The sequence below is a fragment of the Lathyrus oleraceus genome, chromosome 2 (genome assembly GCF_024323335.1).
Source record: "Lathyrus oleraceus cultivar Zhongwan6 chromosome 2, CAAS_Psat_ZW6_1.0, whole genome shotgun sequence".
Lineage (NCBI taxonomy): Eukaryota > Viridiplantae > Streptophyta > Magnoliopsida > Fabales > Fabaceae > Lathyrus > Lathyrus oleraceus.
The window spans coordinates 35358621-35382299 of NC_066580.1; the positions used below are offsets into that span (position 1 = coordinate 35358621).

General features: G+C 40.6%; 2 protein-coding genes across 2 annotated transcripts; both read right to left on the reverse strand.

The window, feature by feature from the left end:
* Positions 1-6705: 6705 nt before the first annotated feature.
* Positions 6706-8440, reverse strand: LOC127121812 (uncharacterized). Its single transcript, XM_051052247.1, has 2 exons — positions 7022-8440; positions 6706-6738 (listed from the first exon to the last, which is right to left on the reverse strand). Exons 1-2 carry the CDS (start codon positions 8438-8440, stop codon positions 6706-6708), a joined length of 1452 nt encoding a protein of 483 aa, XP_050908204.1.
* A 33-nt stretch (positions 8441-8473) lies between these two features.
* Positions 8474-9664, reverse strand: LOC127121813 (uncharacterized). Its single transcript, XM_051052248.1, has one exon. It carries the CDS (start codon positions 9662-9664, stop codon positions 8474-8476), a length of 1191 nt encoding a protein of 396 aa, XP_050908205.1.
* Positions 9665-23679: the final 14015 nt, after the last annotated feature.

Genomic DNA, 23679 nt, shown 5'->3' on the forward strand with positions numbered 1-23679 from the left:
GATCAAAGTTTATGCGTCAAAACTTCTTTCGATTGGATCTTCGTGTACATTGATCTTTATACATTTTCGTTGCCATAACTGTGATCTACACTGAAAGACGAAGAGAACGGTATATTGCTTGCGTATTTTCGTTGAGAAATGTCCGTAACCGCATCTGGTGATGATGAACATATGAACGCGACGAACACGTAAAAATTCTGGAAAATCTCCGCGCTAGATTCTGTAGCCTTGGCCGCGCATTCAAAATCTGTTTCCCTCCAGTACCGCCCAATGAAACGCTGCCACCGAATTAATGAATACTGTGCGTTTTTGGCCTGGCTAGCGATAATTACCATACTGCCACTCGCTGTTAAATTAATTAATTAATTCATAATTCCATTAGATAATTATTCCAATAAATATTACAAAACTTACAAAATTCATATAAAATCCATTTTTCATCCAAATTTAGTGGAAGTTTTTTTGTTAGATTCATAATTTTCTCTAGTTTTTTATAGGTATGATAACCCAAGTTGTGCATGGAGATTTTTGACTTTTGCCTATTGATCTTGTTCATGTGTATATTTTTGTATGTTTCACCATTTCTAACATGAAATACTCATAACTTATCCAAATTGAATGAAATTTCACATGCTAATTCTTGACTCATTGCTGATTATTTTGATGTATAGTTTGTGAATTTTGGATCTCTGGTTTGGTAGATATGATGTGTGCAAGTTGGGTGTGACAATTTGTGTCACACTAGGTTAGGTCAATTTCATGAATTTATTTGACATGCCTAGGCTTCTCCAATTGATTTCAAATTTTGCATGCTGTGTCTTGTATATGTCTAGTTTTACCATGAATTTTTGCATGAATTGTGGATTCATTTTCCATTTAATTGAGATTTTTGATTGCTGTTTAGCATTTTTAGGGCCTTGCTTGACTAGTTGAATTCCATGTCTCATGAAATGCTCATACTATATCATATGAATGTGAAATTTGATGGAGTGATTCATAACATGTTAATTGTTGGTTTGGCTTTGGTCCCATTAATTTCTTAATTGTCTTCACTGTTTGGCATGTGATTGAAGTTGATGCTCATTTTGCTACCATGTGTTGACTTGTTTGCATTTGTCCTGACTTTATGATTTTCATTGACCTACTTCCTGTTGTCCAAATGGCATGAAATTTGATATGTAGTTCATTGAATGTGTCCTGTTTAGGCTGGAATTTTTGTAGAATTTATTGAGCTGTTTAGGTATTTGTGTGAGTGTGACCTTTCTGTTTGCTCCTATATGATTCACATTTGCCTAGTTTGACTTCAATTGTGCATAAAATTAATTTGGTGCATAGTTTAGGGGGGAGACCAATTGGATTCTCTTTGTATTTGGTTAATGTTGATGTTGATCATGTCTCACTTGCTGTTTTGACTTTTTTCCTTCTTTTTGACCCTAGGCTTGTCCTAGTGGTCTTGTATCTCATGTTTGAATGTGATTTTCAGGTTAAGAAGCAAAATACCTTAAGGAGGTGGATTCACATTTGATTGAGATATCATTTGACATTGTAAACTAACTTGTTTTATGTTGTAGGATGATTGGCTCCTTTGAGTTGACTTGCACTTTGGTGCATTGGATTGTGTTTGTCTGTATATAGCTAATTGTGAACCATTTGCTGTTTAATGTTGTGATTGGTATACTGATGATATTTGATTGATTTCAGGTACATTAAGTTGCTAATATTGCTTTGCTTTGCTTGATAAGCAATTTGCACTGAGGTATAACATTCTTGTCTCCATGTAGTCTGGAAGACCTGGCCTGTTACTTGGCCAGGCACCTGTCTGAAGTCCTCCTTAAGAGGCAATGTTTGTGATTGTTTACTTTTGTCCCCAAGCAGGTAAAGACCTCTATGAGGCAATTGACGGATATAAGAGATATGCAATCTATCTCCCGCTATTCTGTTGAGTCGTCCCTCTGCTCACACCACTGTGTTGATGCATTGGGACACAAACCCAAGATCTTGTACAATGTACAGTTGTGTCAGAGTCTTGAGTGTAGAAGGGTTCCCACATTCTGAACCCACGCTCCTTTGTCTGAAGCTCTCCTTGACCAGGGATAAGAGCTGTGAAGTCTTATCTTCACTCTCCTTTCATCAGCTTCACCTTAGCCCCTCAATGGCAAGGTTAAGAGCTAACACTACCCATGTACAGATGACTTGCTCTTGCAGTCTTACCCCTTGATTGAGCCCCTTTTGTGTGCATATAGTGTGTGCTACTTGTGAATGCTTGATTTACCGTTTGTGTTGAATAGGATAGGCTTGCTTCCTGTGCAAGTTAGCTAGAAACCTTGACTTAGGGACAACTTTGCATGATAACATCTAGGCTCGAGTTAGTCTCCCTAGTTGTATTTCCCTCTGTCATCTGGTTAGGCTAGTCATGTGTCCCTTCGTAGGGGAACTACGTCGCCCTGATCCTCATACCAGATGAGGTACGTAGGCAGGGGATGAGCAGATCTCTCCGGGCGCCTGTGTCTTTGTTTTGTCTTGTTGTGTGCTTGGAAGCTGATGTAAGTCCATCGAGTGGCATTCGGGTTCTAGTGTGGGTTTGTTGGTTCGGATGTTGATGTAAGTCCAGTGATTGGCATTCGGGCTCCATGTTTGCCTTTTTGTGTGTGTTTTGGGTTCGGATGCTGATGTAAGTCCAGTGATTGGCATTCAGGCTCCACGTTTGCCTTTGCCTGTGTTTGTTTGTGTGCGTGTTAGCCGAGCTACGAATGCTCTGATTCTCCTTCGTCCAAAGGAGATACGTATGCATAGGATGCGACATCCTAGCGAGCATGTGTCGTTCCCCTAGTTCGAACTACTTTGACTCTGATGTCTATGCCTGATAGACTAAGTAGGCCCAGGATGCGATATCCTGCCGAGTCAGTCTTGTTTGTTTTCTTGTGTCTCTTTCAGCCTGTGTAGATGTTTGTGAGCAGTGTTTTAGCAACCATTTCCCTCCCTATTGTGCGTGGATCCCGTCGAGTACGACGGATGCGTAGGGGTGCTAATACCTTCCCTTCGCATAACCGACTCTCGATCCCATTCTCTTTGGTCGCGAGACCATGCTTTTTCCAGGTTTACTCTGAGTGTTTCCTTTCCCTCTTTTGGGATAAATAACGCACGGTGGCGGCTCTGTTGTTCTTGTTTTCCCGCCGGTTTTTCGCGTAATGCGACAGCAACCACATGTCTCGTCACATTGGTGTAGGAAGCAGCCTCCACCCATTTAGTAAAGTAATCAATGGCAACCAGGATGAAGCGGTGAGCATTGGAAGCCTTAGGTTCTATAGCACCAATCATGTCGATGCCCCACATTGAAAAAGGCCAAGGTGATGTCAAAATATTCAGCAGTGTTGGCGGTACATGCACCTTATCAGCATAAATTTGGCATTTATGACATTTTCTTGCATAGCTGAAACAATCGGACTCCATGGTCAACCAATAATAGCCAGCTCTCAAAATCTTCTTGGCCATGGCATGTCCATTAGCATGGGTTCCAAAGGATCCTTCATGAATCTCCTTGATTAACATGTCTGTTTCGTGTCTATCCACGCATCTGAGCAGAACCATGTCATGGTTTCTCTTGTAAAGCACATCATTGCTCAAAAAGAATTTGGACGATAACCTCCTCAGAGTTTTCTTCTCCAACAATGTAACATCTTCTGGATACTCTTGACTTAGAAGATATCGCTTGATATTATGAAACCATGGTTTACCATCAGTTTCTTCTTCAATCAGCTGACAGTAAGCAGGCTCATCTCTTCGTTCGATTCGAATAAGCGGAGCTTCATTATGGAATCTGACTTGGTACATTGATGCTAATGTTGCCAAAGCGTCAGCCACTTGATTTTCTACTCTTGGGATGTGATGGAAAGTGATATCGTCGAAGTATACTATCATCTTCACAACATGAGCGCGATATGAGATCAGCTTCGCATCGCGGGTCTCCCATTCACCTTTGACCTGATAGATCACCAAGGCTGAATCTCCATACACCTCAAGGATCTTGATTCGGAGATCAATTGCAGCTTCAAGACCAAGGATACAGGCTTCATATTCGGCGACATTATTTGTACAATCAAAGCACAACCTCGCTGTGAAAGGGGTAAAGCGACCATTGGGATTCATCAAAACAGCTCCCACACCATGACCACTGTAATTGGAAGAACCATCAAACGCGAGCTTCCATCGAGATCCTGGTTCTGGTCCTTCATCTGGGCCTGGGATCTCACAATCCTTTATCACCATTATATCCTCATCGGGGAAATCAAACTTCAATGGCTGATAGTCTTCAACTGGTTGATGAGCAAGATACTCTACTAACACACTTCCCTTGATTGCTTTTTGGGTTACGTACTGGATGTCGTACTCTGACAAAAGCATCTGCCAACGGGCAAGTCTTCCAGTCAAGGCAGGTTTCTCAAAGATATACTTTATTGGATCCATCTTCGAGATCAACAAAGTAGTATGGCAAATCATGTACTGCCTCAAACGACGAGCGGCCCATGCTAGCGAGCAACAAGTTTTCTCCAAAAGCGAATATCGACTTTCACAATCGGTAAACTTTTTACTCAGATAGTAAATAGCATGTTCTTTCCGACCAGTTTCGTCATGTTGCCCCAGCACGTATCCCATTGATCCTTCAAGCACAGTCATATACATGATTAATGGCTTTCCGGGGACAGGTGGAATCAAAATAGGAGGCTCTTGCAAGTAGTGACGAATCTTCTCAAAAGCATTTTGACAATCAGAATTCCATTCAACAACTTGGTCTTTTCGAAGCAATTTGAAGATAGGCTCACACGTGGTCGTCATGTGTGAGATAAACCTTGAGATGTAATTCAAACGTCCAAGGAAACCTCTGACTTCTCGCTCGGTGCGTGGAGCAGGCATTTCTTGTATAGCTCGGACCTTGTCAGGGTCTACCTCAATTCCTCGTTGACTAACGATGAAACCAAGCAACTTCCCTGAACGGACCCCGAATGTGCATTTTGTAGGGTTTAATCGTAATCTAAACTTTCTGAGGCGTTCAAACAGCTTCTTCAGATGGTTCATATGATCTTCTTCATTCTGAGATTTAGCGATCATGTCATCAACATAGACCTCTATCTCCTTGTGCATCATATCATGGAAGAGAGTGACCATAGCTCTTTGGTAAGTTGCCCCAGCATTTTTGAGACCGAAAGGCATTACCTTGTAGCAAAATGTGCCCCAAGGGGTAATAAAAGTGGTCTTCTCCATGTCATCTGGAGCCATCTTGATTTGATTGTATCCAGAAAAACCATCCATAAAGGAGAAGACAGCAAATCTTGCAGTATTGTCTACCAAAGTATCAATGTGTGGTAGAGGGAAATCGTCCTTTGGACTAGCTCTGTTCAGATCCCTATAGTCAACACACATCCTCACCTTTCCATCCTTTTGGGGCACAGGTACAATATTAGCTACCCATTGTGGGAACTTTTCCACTGCGAGAAAACCAGCGTCAAATTGTCGTTTGACTTCTTCACGAATCTTCAGAGCCATATCTGGTCTCGTTCTTCGGAGTTTCTGTTTTACTGGCGGGCATTCTGGCTGAAGCGGGAGCTTGTGCTCTATAATGTCGGTGTCCAAACCTGGCATATCCTGGTATGACCATGCAAATACATCCACATATTCTTGTAGTAGCTTAACCAGTCTCTCTTTGATGCTTGCTTCCAGCGTGGTACCGATTTTGACTTCTTTCTTCTCTTCCTCTGTGCCAAGGTTGATTGTTTCCACCGGTTCTTCATGTGGCTGAAGGGCTTTGGACTCGTGCTCGAGCAGCCTTGCCAGTTCGTCGGGGATGTAACAATCTTCTTCACCCTCCTCTTCTGCTTGGTAGATAGGGGAGTCAAAGTTATGAGAGGTAGTAAAGTCATTGGATTCAACGGGGTTATCGTTTATTCTGCATGTTTGAATGATTGATTTCTTTTAGAAAAGTAAAAATAAAAAATGCATAAATGAAATATATATTTTTTTGTTTTTGAAAAGATTGCCATTTTCTTAAAAGAAAGCAAAATAAATGAATAAGAATTTAACAAAATGTCTTTCATTCAATGATAATGATTATTTGAAAATGAAAAAGGGGCCCATACAACATGATCCATTAGCCTTGGGCAGAGCTAAGGATTTGAAAGGAAAAATACAACAATTATTACTTTGACAAGGGAAAAATCTCGGGGATCTCAACCGCCTTCCAGTTGTTCAAAGCTGTCTCACACCGGTAAACCAAACATGGCTCATCTTCATTTTCGGTGCTATCTCCAATTGCATTGACTTGATCTCCATGGATGAATCCTGTGCTAAGGAACACTTCCTGGATGCTTCGGGTGTTGTCCTTTGTAGGGACTCGGGCTCCTTTCACAGCGGAAGGCACATATCCCAGACCAAAGCGATCATGCTTCTCACGAATATTAATAAGTTGACCCCAACCTTCAGGGTTTCCTCCTTCAATGCTAGACTTTACGCTTTTCAGAGACGCGAAAGATGAACAAGCTTTCCCAACAGGGTCCTTCATCTCCACAAAAGTGGCATTGGCTATTTCAAGAGCTTGGAAAGAAGTTTCCAAAGCGTCCTCATCAGCCTCAATATATCTGAAGGATGAAAGGTGACTGACCACAAAGTCCTCCTCTCCAGAAATGATGATTAATTGATTGTCCACCACAAACTTCATTTTTTGATGTAAGGTGGAGGTGACTGCCCCTGTAGCATGAATCCAAGGACGTCCCAGTAAGCAGCTATACGCTGGATTAATATCCATGACTTGGAAATTAATCGGGAATACGTGAGGGCCAATCAATATGGGCAATTCAACCTCTCCAATCACGGTTCTTCTGGAACCATCAAAAGCTTTCACTACCAAGGCACTAGGCTTCATAGTTGGTCCTTGATAAGATAACTTGGCGAGTGTTCTCTTTGGCATAACATTCAGAGAAGATCCGGTATCAACCAACACTCTTGCCAAAGCATCATCTTTGCATTTTACCGAGATATGGAGGGCACGATTATGATTTTGTCCATCCTCAGGTAATTCCTCTCCACTGAAGCTCAAAGTGTTGCAAGCTGTGATGTTTGCAACCACTCCATCAAATTGGTCTACTGTTATACTTTGTGTTACATGAGCTTGTGCAAGCACCTTCAACAAAGCCTCCCTATGGGCTTGGGAACTCAATAACAGAGACAAAATAGAGATCTTAGATGGCGTTTGATGCAACTGGTCCACAACCTTGTAGTCACTTTTCTTGATCAACTTCAAGAATTCAACAGCATCTTCGGATTGGACCACTTCGGGTTCTTTAGTGGGAGCTACAACTGTTGATTCCTTGTTTGGCTCTTGAGGAGTCACATTGAATTCGGGCGCATAGACTCGACCACTACGGGTCATTCTGCTCATCCCTACAATATTGGTGACGTCTTCACTTATAGTTTCTGTCACCTCAGCGTCTGAACTTCCTTCAACAACCTTATCCACAACAGTAATCTCATATTTCCAAGGCACGACCTTGGTGCTCTCATACGGAAAGGGTGCGGGCATACATATTTCCACAGGCGACGGATGACTATCCTCAGGCGCCACCCTTCTGCTATAGTAAGGGATTTCCACTGGTTCAGGTAAATTGAAGCAAGGTTCAATTGCCAACACATCTTCATTCTTCACAGCACTGGATATTTGAAGCACTCCTTTATCCATCAAATCTTGAATATTGTCTCGTACCACCTGACATCCTCTTGGGTGTGTGGCACACTCTTCACAGTTGTCATGATCAACATTAACCAGGCCAGCTTCCACCAATCGGGCATGGAATGCTGCCAAAGGAGTCTTTACATCCTCCACCTTCTCAACCGTAACACCAACAGAAGCGTCTTCAATGGCGTTGACTTCAGGATTTCCATGGGGAGGAAGAGGATTGTTCTTCACATTCGGTCCCATGTCCTTAAAAGACAAGACCTTGCTCTCAATCAATTCACGGACCCTATGTTTCAGAGCGTAGCAACCCTCTAGGTCATGCCCGGGGGCACCTTCATGAAAAGGACAGTGTGCATTAGGGTTGTACCATGGAGGAAGACGATCAGGTGGAGGTCCCATAGGTCTGGGAACCACCAAACCCTTTTGCAATAGGGAAGGATACAACTCAGTGTAGGACATTGGGATTGGATTGAAGGTCACCCTCTCCCCTTGTCTCCTATTTTGGTTCTGAGCATTCTGCCTCGGCGCTTGCGCTCTCGGTTGTTGATAAACAGGAGCTGCTGGTGCTTGTTGATAAGCTGGAGGAGCCGTAGCACGTTGTTGAACTGGAGCTGGTCGATAAATTGGAGGCGCTTGATAAGCCTGAGCAGGCTGTTGATTGAACGCAGGCGTCACAGCAGCTACGTATGGTTGCGGAGCATACTGGACGGGATACATGGGTGGTTGATAGGGAATTGGTTGTTGAATATATTACTGAGGTGGATATTGTTGTGGTCTCCTTCTTGGAGGAGCTCTTCCTTGACCAGCAGTCACGGCATTTGTTTCCCCTTCCTTCTTTCTAGGAAACCCTCCAGAGAACTTCTTTGGATTAGCATTTGAAATTCCAGCTACAGCCGCCAATTTGCCATTCCTTACACCATATTCAACACGAGCTCCTATAGCAACAAGCTCGGAGAATCCCAAGGAAGCACTTCCAACCATCTTCTCGTAGAATTGAGGCTGGACAGTGTCGATGAACAGTTCAGCCAATTCCTTCTCAGCTAGAGGTGGCTCAACTTGAGAAGCCAACTCCCTCCATCTCTGAGCGTACTCTTTGAAGGACTCCTTATCATGCTGAAACATGCTCTGCAGCTGTCTTCTGTCAGGCGCCATGTCCATATTATACTTGTAATGTTTTATGAACGCGTCTGACGGGTCTTGGAAACACCTGATCCTATTCTGATCCAAACTCAAATACCACTTGGAAGGAGCCCCACTTAAGTTGTCCTGAAAACAGTGGATCATTAGCTTGTCGTCATCCACGTGTGCAGCCATTTTGCAGTAATACATGATGAGGTGGCTTTTTGGACAAGTGTGCCCCTTGTATTTGTCGAAGTCCGGAGTTTTGAATTTTGCTGGAATCACCAACTCGGATACAAGGCATATTTCTTTGGCAGCAGATCCAAAGACGTGGTCTCCTTCTAGATCTCGGAACTTTTTCTCAAGGAGCTGCATGTTCTCCTTTACCTCCCTGAAATCCTCGAATCTCACTTCGTCACCAGCAACAATTGAGTCGACAGTCTGATACATGTGGTTTTGATCTTCATAATGAGGAACATGCCTAGCATAGGCGGCTGGTGGAACCACAGTATGGATGACTGGACGTGCGTCGGTGTAAACTGGTAATGGCACAGCTTGTTGGACAGATTGCCCCATTTCGTGCACCATCTCCGCTCGGGGGACGAAGTCATAGGGTAGCCCATATAGAGGAAGGGTTGAGGGTAACGTTCTCTGAGGTGGGACTTCCACTGCTGGGCCCGTGGTCTCTGAAATCACGGTCGCTTGTGGAATCTCAAACCTGAAGGTTAAAGCTTGCAGCATCTCTCGCATCTGGGACATGCCTCCTTTGATTTCGTCTAGTTCAGCTCTAACTCGGGCGCTCTCTTGTTCTTGTTCAACCATTCTCTGTCTTGCTCTGGCGCGAGTATTATACTGGTGTTGAAAATTCAGCGTGAAACTGGTGGAAGAAAGGGCGGAGTGAGACTCTTTTTTTTTGAAAATGTATGAATGCATGTATGGATGCATTTGTTTGTAAAACTCTTAGTTATCTTTATTATTTATTCAAGCAATGTTAGAATATAAGAACAACATGTAATAATTGAGACCCAAAATGACAACTTCCATTAATTAAAATCAGTTTCGAATACAAAGGGATTTAACTTCAAGTACACACGATTCGAATACAAAAAGATTTAAACACCAATAATTCAAATTCAAGTACAAGTAAACTTAAGTTCTGTCTCAGCTCTTATGATTGTAGCCAGATCTGTGGTGAGCTCATTCATCATTTTCTTGATAAACTTGACGAAGTTGAAAACTTGAGGAGGCGTGTTTTCTGGACACATACACCAATCCGCTTCCTGGAGTTTTTCTGGGAGTTCCAACATATTGAGGTTAACAAACCTAGCTAAGTTGCGGAACTTGCCATTCCATTCAACATAGAGCTCTTGGAGTTTCTGGATGACCTTTTGATCTTCATCTAAGGTTGCTCTAGCCTCTATATACAACCTTTTCCAATACACACAATCATTCTTTAGAAGTAAGTAGGCTGCATCACCTTCTTGGCTCTCCAAAACTGCAAACCTCCTAGTAGCTTCTTCCAACTGGTACCTGAGATGGTGACAGTTTCTTTCAGCTTCTTCCTTTTGGAGGATCTCGCGAGACAACTTTTCCTCGCACTTCTTCAGAGCGTCCCTCAAGTCACGGATTTGTGCCTCAAAGTCGAGCTTAATTTCTTTTTTATCCATAAGAGATTTATCCAACAGTTTCCCTAACTCACAGATCCTATACTCAACTTTCTTGAGCTCTTCCTTCCTGGTTCGGATCACTGATGTGGAACCTAATAGGATATGATCCAGATCATCCTTCTGGTCTTCTAATAACCTGGCTCTCTTGTTGCTATCCTCAAGTACTTGGGCTTTTCCCTTACGTTCCTCTTTCAAATTCTGATTTTCCAAGATAACTTGGTTCATCTGAATTCGTAATTCAGTATTCTCCACTTCGAGCTCCTTAACCTTAGTAACGAGTTTCTCCATGTCCTCAGGGAGTATGGGCTCGGGCTCAGGAGTTTTAGGAAAAGCTGGAGCCTTTAAGATATATGGCAACTGGATTTTCTCAACTCTTTCTTTCACCCATTGCGTGTAAGGTTCTTTGGCAAGAATGTTTCTTTTTCCAAACTCTTTACCCTTTCTTACAACCTTTAACCAAGTCTTTCGTACTGCTCTTACATCAGGATTGCTTGCTCGGATGTCAGAGAGCACAAATGGCTGTAAGTCTTTTGCGTCGGGAGGACCATCCATGGAGTAACCGTGTTGTAATTGAGATAACATAGGGTTATAGTTGATGCAACCCTTGGTGCCCAACAACGGTACATTAGGAAATTCCCCACAACTGACTATAATGTCTGGGGTTTCCCACTCTCGGATATACCATCTGATGGAACTTGCGGTGAGAGAAGCTAATTTCTGAGGAGACTTAAGTTCTTTTGCCACAAAAGGACCTTCTTCAGGCATGTGTTGCAGTAACCAAGTGTAAAGCAAAGGAGCACAACACAACAACATTCCACCCCTCTTTTCATGTCGAGCGTGAAGGGCGTAGTAAATCTCAGCTAAGAGAAATGGTACTGGATTGCCAGAGAGAAAGACTTCTATGGCCACTTGATCCACAAATTTTTCAACATTTGGGAATAACACAATCCCATGGATCAATAAAGCCACCACAGCATAGAATGCATTCCAATTTCCACTTTTCTTGAACTTTAGAGCTAAATCCTCCAAAAACATCGCGGCAAAACCTTTGCAACCCCCTTTTTCAGCCCAATTGTCTCGAACCGTCGGGACATTGATGCTTAGGGCCGAAGCTATCTTCTTTGGGCCCATATCTTCTTCGAGCTTTGGAAACGGATTAAAATCTTTCAACTTGAGTCCCACGATCCTCTCAACTTCTTCCAAAGTAGGAGCTAGCTGGAAATCAGCGAATGTGAAACAACGCAGAGGGGGATCATAATATTGTGCCAGAGAGCCGATAATTCCATAGTCAACTTTCTTATTTAGAAGGCTCAAAATTTTCCCATAGTTTTTTCCGAACTCATCACGTCTGCTGAGAGACAAATCAGAGATCAAACTCTTCAGACTGTCCAACTTAGGTTCCTTGTACTTAAGCGTGAAAGTGTGTCTTATTGAAGTTGTCATTTTCAAGTTCTCAATTCCTGAAACAAATAAGAGACAACTAAGAGCTTGCTTTTTATGATGTTGATGCAATGTATGAATGTAATGCATTTTTGTATAGGTTCAATAGGCTTAAGGCATGGATAAGTCTGATTGCTTTGTATAGAACATGGTTCTCACCAGGTATGGTCTAAGTTTTTTTTTTTTTAAAAAAGGTTCCTAGAGTCATGAATCCATTAGACTGTTTGCTACCTGCGGCAACTTACTTGCCGGGCATCAACTCCATCTAAAGAATCTACTCTAAGTGAGGTTCTCGCATCGACCAACGAGAAATACATCTCGCCGACCCACACTACGCAACCATCTTTCCTAGTTGGGTAAAGAACTAAGGTTCTACAAATGGTTCTTAGAGTCATGGATCCTAAAGAAAACATCGAAGCTTACGACAACTTACTTGCCGAGCGACAACATCCTCTCAAGAATCTACTCTAAGTAAGGTTCTCGTACCGACCCAACGAGAAATACATCTCGCGGACCCGTACTACTCAACCTCGTCCTATCTTATGTTTTTACTCGAGACTCGGATAAAAAGTCTTTCCCACAAGGTTTGCAATCAGAGTGTCCAAGTACCAAACCATAATCGAACCAATACAACAGATTCATATCAATATGACAATAGAGATAGTAAAAACAATAAAGAAAAGCCACATAGGTAAACAAACAAAGGCACACAAACGACCTAACTAGGCTTGACTCACTTAGGGATGGGGTGTCCCCAGCAGAGTCGCCATCTGTCGCACCTCGAAAAATGATGGGAGACACGACCTATGCGAAGCGCGATCGCACGCTCGCAATGATGGACTGAACAGAGTCGCCACCGAACTTTATTTATTCCCAAAAATGGGGAAAGGGAAAATATCGATAAAACCCCTAAAAGAAAGGATAAGATATGGTCATCACAACCAATATCAGGGTTCGGGAGTCGATTACGCAAGGGGAAGGTATTAGCACCCCTCACGTCCGTTGTACTCAACGGGAACCATTAGGTTAGTTGTGTGCATTAGTGTTAGTTGAAATATTAGGCTTTTCGATTTATTAGGTGGGAAAGAAAGAATAGAAGAGAGAAGAAATGTTTTTTGGATTTTTGACGAAGGACTAAACCTAAGTTTTTTATTAGTGGGCCTGACAAGATTTATAAATCCTGCTCCTACGTATCTCAAAAGAGAAATCAAGGCTTACGTAGTTCTGAGTAGAAAATGTTTGTTTGATGGTCGATTTTAGCGAAAGCTATAATGTATTAATCGACGAAAACATTGTTTTACCCAAAACAGATGAGGAGTGGACGCCTACCACACATCGAACGAATTTATAAATCTACATTCGGCAAAGCGTCATCTATCTCTACTCAACAATCATGGCCGAAACATTGTTTTGTATCACTTAAGACAATATATCTTTTGTTTATGAAAAAGGTTTTCTGATTAGTCGCACGGCGGCGAGAAAAGAGTTTGATTGGTTGGATGTATTTTGAATGATGGCGAGGACTTGGATGAGCGAGATATACATCTCGAATCCTAGTCTCAGGAGTGCACGGTATACACCATGTTCCATTTCCATCTTTATTGAAAAAGTATTAAGGTAGGAATTAGGTATTTTGAAGTTTGAAAGACGAGTACTTGTGACTTGCAAGCTCTTACAGCTTGGGTCTAGTACTCGGGACTACGTCTGGACATTCCACCTAGGCAGTCTGTTTCTTTCCAATATTGCTAAGACAATGATTCGAATATTTACGAAAGTTTTGGAGGGAAGACGAATATTTATGGCTTGCAAGCTCTTACAGCTTGAGCCTAATATTCGGGATTACGATTGGATATTCCCTCCAGGTAATCTTTTTCTTCCAACTTTATTAAGAAGAGGTTTTGAATATTGGAGTGTTAAAGAGAAGACGAATATTAACGGCTTGCAAACCCTTACAGCTTGAGCCTAATATTCGGGATTATGACTGGATATTCCCTCCAGGATAATCTTTTTCTTCACGTTTTATTTGGAAAATGATTTGAATATTTGAGTGTTTAAAGAGAAGACAAATATTAACGGCTTGCAAGCTCTTACAGCTTGAGCCTAATATTCGGGATTACGACTGGACATTCCATCCAGGTAATCTTTTTCTTCCAACTTTATTAAGAAAATGGTTTAGATATTCATAACTATTTTGGAGAGAAGACGAATATTTATGACTTACAAGCTCTTACAGCTTGGCGCCTAATATTCGGGATTACGACTGGACATTCCATCCAGGTAATCTTTTTCTTCACGTTTTATTAAGAAGGTGATTTGAGATATTTACGGCTATTTTGGAGAGAAGACGAATATTTATGGCTTGCAAGCTCTTACAACTTGAGCCTAATATTCGGGATTATGACTGGATATTCCCTCCAGGATAATCTTTTTCTTCACGTTTTATTTAGAAAATGTCTTGAATAATAAATTAAAATAATCAAAGTATAGAGGTTTGAAATTATTGAAAGTTAAGTTGATGTTGCTTAAGAGCTTATTGTAAGAAGGCCCAAGAGTAAGCCATGTGAGGTTGATGGCGATGCTTAAAAGCAATCGACTTACAAGGGTATGGAAATGGGCTCGACGTTGAATCAAGAATTAGGTGATTTACTTTTATTATTTTTTTGAATGGTTTTTCTTTTCATCAAGGAAAATGAGATGATTTACCATGATTGTAACATACCTCACACATAAAATCAATAATTCGTACAAATGAATGGACAAGAACAAATATAATAATTCTCGTAAATCCCAAAATAAATAAATAATTGCCTAAATAATATTAAAAAAAAAGAATAAATAAAATAAATGATAAGAGAAACATGTTAATTGATTAAATAAGAAGACTGTATAATTAAATATGAGTTATTAATAATAATAATAGTAAAGATTTAATTGTTAAATAAAACTTTATTTAAATTAAATAGAATTTGTTTTTTTTTTATTTTTGAAAGAAAAGGAAAAGAAATAAAAGAAATAATAGAGTTTGATGATGAGGACACGTGGGGAATAAACCCCTCCAATTCCAACGGTCACATGGGGTGACCGAGAAAATGGCCATTAATGCAGAAGGAGAAACAAAACGGTAGTCCTCCTTGGGCAGTGGGATAAGAGTCATCATCAATGACCTTAAAGCCTTGATGAGATCCACATAAAACCAACAGACAGCGAAAGCACTCACCTCCACCTTAAACTCACTCTCTCTCTGCTTGAGACATTCGTCTCCTCCCTCACTCAAAACAAATAGCAAACTCACAGGGAAAAACCTAAACCATTACTCCTAACACAAACCAAACTCAGCACGACAGGCACGCAAAGGCAAACAAACATCACCAAAATAAAAGAAAACTAAACAAACAGGGGTCGACCTTGAATACCGAAGAACAAGAAGGAACAATCACTTACAGAGAAGTGAATCAAGCATGGAAAAACATTACACATACATTCAGAATTGAAAAATGAAAACGAAGAAGGGGCGAGAAAGCTACCGGATCGGGATACTTTGGAGACAAATGAACAAGTATATGATCTCCTACGCTTCTAATTTCTTCGAGTCCAACTGTAAATCTTTCCTTCTTCGTTATTGAACAGTAGCGGTCGAATTCCCTTCGTGTTCAGTAGTGGCGGCTGGAAATCAATAGGGTTTCGATTAGAATTCGTTTAGGGTTTTTTCATCGTATTCGATTCCTCTAGGGTTTATTTTGAATTCTAGCCGCTCCTCCCCTTTTTTATTTTCTGAACAGTATCCCCTCTTTTATACCCATCTTACTAGGGTTTCAGATTGGCTTACGGTAATCAAAAGGGTATGCTCTTGGGAGTGCTTTAAGGTGCTCAGTTTGTTTGCCTCAATTTGGTACTCAATCTGAAGAGGTAATACGATCCTATGCTTTCTTGCTTTGAATTTGTCTCAATTCCTTTTTTGGATTACTGGTGGAATTTTTACCGCCTTGCTGAGTTAACTTGTCTTTTTACTGCAGTGAAACGCGAGTAAATGAATGGAGAGGTGTCTTTGCAATGCATTGAGGTTCGGTGTTGCTTTACGACGAGTGCAGGTCTTTTGCGTTAATGCTGTGATTTTGTGTTGTTATTGTAGCAGTTCTGCAAGCTCTTAGCAAGGGAAGTATCCTGTCAACACTCAGCTCTTGTTTAATCAGGCACTTATTCTTGTGAAGGAAGTTCTATTTGAGCCCGCCAAAAACCAAGATGCTATGTTCTTCCTTCCTTTTCCTTTGTCTCTCGGAGAAGCTTGGGCTGACACTTGATCCTTGCTCAGCATCACGAAGAGTCTCCTTTGAACCATAGAGCTCAGAAGGTTGAATTTCCTGCAAAGGTCTACAATGGGCAGTCACAGGTTTTGTAAGATATTTTCTATGACTCTCTGGGCTTGTTACATTGGCAATGCCAGCCATCGGGAATCTCCGTCTATCTCGACTAGGAGACCCGCTTTTTGATTTTACATTTGAGACATCTGAATTAACTTTACTATGTGCAACTTCAACAGGTACAGGAGGAATGGCTGCAATTGATTTGCCAAAGAATTCTTCATAAAAAGGTGTTTGGAGCTTGTTCAGTTCGAATGCCTTGTCATCCGATTGCAAGAGTCCCTGACTGAACTGCGTGATATTGAATGAGATTCCTGATACTCGCATGTGATGAATGGATGCAGTAACAAGTCTGATGCAGAAGGTGTTAAATCCGGTTCCTTGTGAAGGTATTTCAGCAAAAAAGTCCTTTGCCTCAGTAGACAGTTGTTCAGGTATTGGTGGATGAGATCTAGTTGTCCCAATGTAGAAAAGAGCTGACACGGTCATCTCTGCAGCACCAACTCCAAGAACAAGTTTTGGATTTTGTTTGACACTTAATGTCGGTCATAAACTTGTGAAGAGTTTTACAAGGTACTGTTGCAAGACGGCATTTTTAAGTCGACAATGGTATGCGAACAATGGTTATGTTATATGCTGCAAACTTGCTTTTTTTGTGAGTTTTGAAATTTAAACTTGTCCTTCTTTATTGGTTTCAGGTGATACCGTAACTACAAGTACTTCATCCTGAATTTTGGGTGACGGCAACTGAAACATTGGCAGGTGTGTCAAGGAGCAAGGAATATTGGTTCTCAATAATGCCATTACCTGCTGCACTGTATCAATAGAAAAGCACCCGGGACTATGCAGAGGAGAGTTTTTTTTGCAATCCACAATAAACCTCCAAGTTGAAACCTTCAATCTCCACAGGAAAATCTCTCAATAGAACTTAGTGGTCTGGGAAGTATGATGACCTCCTCTCTAAATGCTGCTACCACTCATGTGATGAATTTTGTCAAAGGCTAGGCATTCCAAAACCTCCAGGTTTGCGGACATCGGTGATATTGTTCCGGCAAGCAAAAATAGAGATGGAAACCTTCCAGTTCTATTACAGTACAGACGAGTTAAAGTCCGTGTCCTTCAAACTAGCTTGGAGGAAACTGCACATCATAAGTTCTTGAGGTTACCACGAGACCTTGCTGAGAGGCAATTGGCTGCACAGTTAGCTTACCGCACACGACAACGACACCCTTAATTCGCTTTGAAGTCTTCTGTCAAAACTCACTTTGAGTCTCTAAGTGACATTTCACATTGCCAGCTCTTTTGTGTATGATTAATAGGTTAACATCCCATTTCAATAGCTTTCCTCCAGCAATCCTCAGATTTGATAAAGGCACCTCGTGCAATATTTCTCGAAGAACATCTCTACATGGTCGTGAAGAATCAAGTTCAACGGAAGAATCCAATGTTGAAGAAGAAAATGGAGCATAAAGTTCCTCCAAACACCTCAAAGCAAACAATTCCTTTGTATTTTCACAAAATCATCATGCCTAACAGGTGCAGCATCAACCAAACCTTGCAGAGTGGATAAGGGAATTTCTTTGAAACCTGCAAAGGATTCAATTATCCAGTGCCATGGAAGTGATGCAAGTGGTTCATCTTTACTGTCCATGAGTGAGTCTAACCAAAAGGTTTTGAATTGCGTTGTTTGAGAATTGTTCTCAAAGCAATGAAAGCGCTATTAGGGGAGTGAATGAATGTGAGAAAAACCAGCAGCAATGGTGCGAAGAATTGAATGAAATGAACGGAATGCGATTTTGAAAGTTTGATTCAGCTTGCTTCTAGTTTGGCTTGCTGCATTTTGTTCTACTGTTTCGGTAGCGGTTTCGGCAGCTGCGTGCGGCTTGTTGTTGGTGTATTGTCGTTGTTGTAGCTACTGTGTTTCCTGTGCTGCATTTTTACCTTTCAATTTTACATTGTCATTCACTGCTATTGTTCGCGTAACAGCATGTTTTTTTTTTTGGTTTGCAGCAGCTTGGGCAATGTCTCTCTTATGTTGCTTCCGGTACATGGCAGTCCAGATAAGCTTGGATGGCTTCAACTTGTTATGGAAGTACCTCCTTGGGAGACAGCAAAAATTGTCTTTGCAGTAGCTACTTGACCTTCTTCAGAACTGGACTTTAGTAGATTGAGCAAAGGAGGAATGTATCCTTCAAGCAAAACTTTCACATTTAATTCATTTTCTTTACAAAGTGAGCCCAAAAGAGTTGCTGCCTGGATCTTCACATTCAACGAACCTGACTGGAGAAGGGAAACAAGCACTGGAACTGTCTGAGAATGAGATCCAACAACACCAAATGCATTCTCACTCATATCTATAAGATCCAATAACTGCCTTAAGGAATGCTTTTTTTTCATGCACAGAAGACGAGCTCTGGCGCAGCTGTTCAATGCATTGGGCAACACTAGCCAATGTCCATTATGTAAATTTGTAAGCTTAGAAAAATCCCATGATTTGTAATGAATATAACACTGGATATGAATGAAAATTGGTGTCCTTGTAGCGAGACATAGTCGTCCTTTTCCTTAGAACTTCCAAGTATTCATGTGATGGGATACTTTATCCACATGTCATGTAAATGGATGAATGTCGTAATTGAAATATGAATGAATATGTGTATGGATGAATGGAAGCTCTCCAATGTGAATGAAATAATGTGAATGCCAATTTGAACATGATAATATAAAAATAAAATTGTGAATGCAAATTTGAACATGATATATAATAATAAAAGATGGTATATAGATGGAAATCTCCTTGAAAGGGAAAATGATGTTCCATGAGAGACAAAACATGGATTGAATTTAGACATGAGAATGACATTCCAATTGATTCTATCAAAATGTATCAAAACATCTAAAGTCAAATGGAGAGATAAAAATCTAATGATCATGGAACGGCAAGTAGTGGCAATGTCTAAACAATCCGTGTAGGTGGATAGATTCGTGACCAGGTGAAATGGTCATGAGGAGAAGAGAAAATGAGTGATCGATGGAAAAAAACTTCAGGACCAAAATCGGGGTATGACAATCATGCATCCTTGTTTATTCATCAATCCTACTCCTTTGATTTGTTCTGTTCCAATTCCCATTGGACCTATTAAGTCCTTTCATCTGTTACCACTTCCATTTTGTCTTTGTCAAGTGACCATAAGTCCCTTGGTCACTTGATATGACTTTCCTCTCCTACTTTGAAGCATCAACCTCTTAACAAGTTCAGGCCCTCAGTGGACTATAACTTTCATCAGTAGTCATTCATCTGACTTGTCCCTACAAGCATCTTTGGGATCCGGCTCCAACAACTTATCAGTCATTGACTAGGTTTGCATGCCATGAGCCTTAAGCAATAGAGAATGATGATAAGGGATCTTCCCTACAATTGTCTAGACTATCTTTGGGTACGGGACGAATGACCCGGTTGCTCATAGTATTTGCCTCTATTATAGACTTTGTTGCAATTATAGTTAGTTCACTATCAAGTCTTCCTCTAGCCTATGTGTCTCCTCTCTTCAGATTCCTTTTGGTTTAAACACTACTACAATTTTATTTTTAGGGTTGACACCTTCATGGTTATTCCCTGGATTGACACCTTCATGGTTATTCCCTCATTTTTATTTAAACACCACTGCAATTTCCTTTTTAGGGTTGACACCTTTATGGTTATTCCCTGGGTTGGCACCTCTATGGTTCTTCCCCTCTCTTGGTTTAAACATTTTTCCCTTACTATATCAGTCCCCATGCCTTGGTAAGACCCTTGTCATGTGAGTCTCCGACTTTGACAAGTTCATGTTTTCCTTTCTTACCATGTCAGACCCAGTGCTTTGGTAAGACATAGTCTCCAGCTTTGACAAGTTCCTGCTTTCCTTTCTTACCATGTCAGACTCAGTGCTTTGATAAGACCCCTGTCATATGAGTCTACGACTTTGGAAAGTTCCTGCTGTCCTTTCTTGCCATATCAGTCCCTGTGCTTTGGTAAGACCCTTGTCATATGAGTCTTCAACTTTGATAAGTTTCCTTTATATTGGTTTAAACACTGTTGCAATTCCTTTTCTTTTGGGACACACTTTTATGGGTACCCCCTATTCTTTTCTTTTGGTTTAAATATCACCATAAGCTTATCTTTTTCTCAGTCTTTGTCCTCTGAACTACGAAGCTCTGACATTTTCATTGCACTATGAGAATACGTAGGCACAAGGATGCAAATCCTTCGCGAGCACTTTTCTTTCTTTTTCCCTTCCTCTCTCTGGTTATCCGAACTACGAGGCTCTGACTTTCTCATTGCACCATGAGAATACGTAGGCATGAGGGCCCCAATCCTCCTCGAGCACTCTTTTTAAAAACCTTTTTTCTATTTTACAGGTACATGAAGATAGCAACACCCATCCAAGCAAGAGCATTCAATACGGTACAATGGAAGTGAAGGGGTGTTAATACCTTCCCCTTGCATAACTGATTCCCTTACCCGTTTCTTTGTATTTCTTTCCCCCCTTAGATTTTCTTGATGTTTTCCCTTCCCTCTTTTGGAATAAATAAAGTTTGATGGCGACTCTGTTGTACCTTCGAGTGTGTGATGCATTCGATGAGAATATTTCAGCTAGCTCCACTAAGAATACCATATTTTCCTCTTCCCGTCTTCCTTAGGAGGCTCTGGGACATAAGTGTGATTGTCTTTGAAGATAGGGCCTGGGATGTCAGCAGCAGAAGGAAAGCTTGGAGCATGCTTGATAATATGACCAAAAGCCATTGTTGACCTTTTGATAACTTGTAGAAAAGAAGTTTGAAAGTTGAAAGAAGAAGTTGTAAAAAAAAATTTATAGGGTCTAGGAAGGGAAAATGGTGGAAAAGAAAAGAAATTGTTGGATGGACGTATAAATTGCCACGAAGAGGAAAAATTTTCAGTTTCCCTCTAAATAATTTTTTTACAAGTTTGAATCGTAAGATAGACATGTGGTATTTATTTTTTGAGTAAAAAAATATTAAAGTGTTTCTTTTGAATTGTCATTTAATTTCATGGTCCATGGTTCTCCTAGGAAATCTAAGTTTATGATGGAAGTGTGTACGCACGTCTGTGACATGTCGGTTTAGTGAAAAGTAGTCATGACGACTAAAAAAGGTCTAATTAATGTGATGTGTGCAGGCTATAAGGAACAATGTCGAACAGTCATAAAAATACCAACTTTCTTCCACTTATGATCGAAAGTGGAATTTTTGGGAGACATCTGTTAGCCTGGAAATTTTAACTGAAGGAAAGTCAATAAAGAATGACAATAACTATGTTTAAAATTCTAAGTGTCTAGAGATTCAACCTAAGGCTTCGACATATTAACCATATCGATTAAATGGTTCGACTAACCTGTTATTTGAGTCGAAGCGAAGGATAGTTTGGAGGAGTCTCAGGAACAAATCCATAAGATTAATATCATTCTATCTTCCAAACATGTTTAGAATCTTGAAAACGGTTTTACAAATCAGACCTTCGACTCGTTTCGAAGTCGACACGTCTACCATGTGTTAAGGACTTATGATATTTCCGAGTCCAAAAAACTATGTGATATGAAGATGTCCATATTATGATATTGGTTAATGTCTCCCTACACAGGCAGTTAAAGTGTTTAAAAGTAGTCATCACCATGATGTTGGGTTTTCAATAGTTTTATCTTCGAAGACGCGTGGAAACAAGTTAAAGCAAAGTTGTCTAAGTAGTGGGACACGTGCCAGATCTGTAAGATCTATCCGTTGTCAACGGTTACTTTCATAGTAATATATAAGTTAGTCTCAGTGTATCAGTTAAAGGTCACAAATTTTCACAAATTCTCTATAGAACTAAAGTATCCAAGTCACGAAGAGAAACAATTTGTAAGAAATGTGAGTTTGCGTCCATTCTTTAAACTTTTTGTAAATATTTTGTATTTGCAGCATTTACTTTAATGTAATTTATCCTCTTTAATGTTTATTTCTTTTATCCAAAGCGTATTGATTGCATCCAATTTATCGTTATTCAAGCATTTAAATCCAAGTCACACACTGTCATACGGTGAACTGACTTGGGGTATTTTGCTTTTTATCGCAATGTCGCGGATAGCAAGAGTCGCCACCGACTTTTCTTTTATCCAATAAGGAAAGGTGGAAAAGAACAGGAAAGACCTCAATAGATTTTGGGTTCGGGAGGTACATTATACAAAGGGAAGGTGTTAGCACCCTTTGTATCCATGGTTATCCATGGGCTCTTAATTGCTGGATCACTTATATTTTTGTCTGAAAAGTGTTCGTGAATTGTTTAAAAAATGTTTCGAAAAGAGAGTTTAACTTTGTAATGATTCTCGTATGAATGTATACAAAGTATTTATCTCGTTTGATTTTGAAAACGGTTTAGAAAAATGTAACTTGGTAATGATTCTAGTATGAATGTATACCAAGTGGTGATTTTCTAGGATTTGCAAAGTGTGAGGGGTGGGAAATGTTTTAGGTTATGATCCAGCAATTGAGAGTTATACCTTCCTAAGGTCGTTATGAACGTTTCCTATCCTTATGAGGGTAAAACTGTCCTTACTATTGAGAAGTAAGTAATTTTACCCTTTGGATGTTTAAGGGTCATCGTAGGGTCATCGATAGGTCATTGAAGGCAACAGTTGTAAGGATACCTTAGCATTCGAAGGGACGATCATCATTTAACCGTAGGCTACACTGAAGGGTCATCGAGGGATGAAATCATATATTCGAAGCAACATCCGAGGGACCATGATTTATTTTATGATGATTTAACCGAAGGGTCTTTGCTAAGTGTATCCCTACATTCGCGGGACATGACCGTTATACCGTAATACCGTAGGGCAGCAAAGAGAGGTCCAAAATCACATGTTTAAAGGTCATATTTTAAAGTCAATTAGGTGATTAGGATGAATCTCCACATTAAAATCAATACATTAAAATTAATACATTAAACTTAATACATTAAAATTAATTAAGCAATTTAGGGTGGATCTTCATAAGGGTATCCCACAAATAAAGTGGAAGGCCTAAACATCACTCTTTTCCTGGGATATGTGAACCTTTACAAAATTCAGCAAACGGGTTAGAATACCAATCAGGGTGCAATCGAGGATTACACCGCAAAAGAAAACACAACAGCATGAATGTCAGGCAAAACAGTGCATAATTAACATATAATAGATCAGGTTACGCATAGGACATAACAAATATCAACGGCTGTCCCGTTCGCCTCTGCCTCGCCTAGCGAGGTCCTAGCGAATGCTCGCTACATGCTCGCTTAGCGATGTGCTAGCGAGCGGCTGCGGGTTTTGAATTTCAGAACAATATGATCTCAGCATGCTGC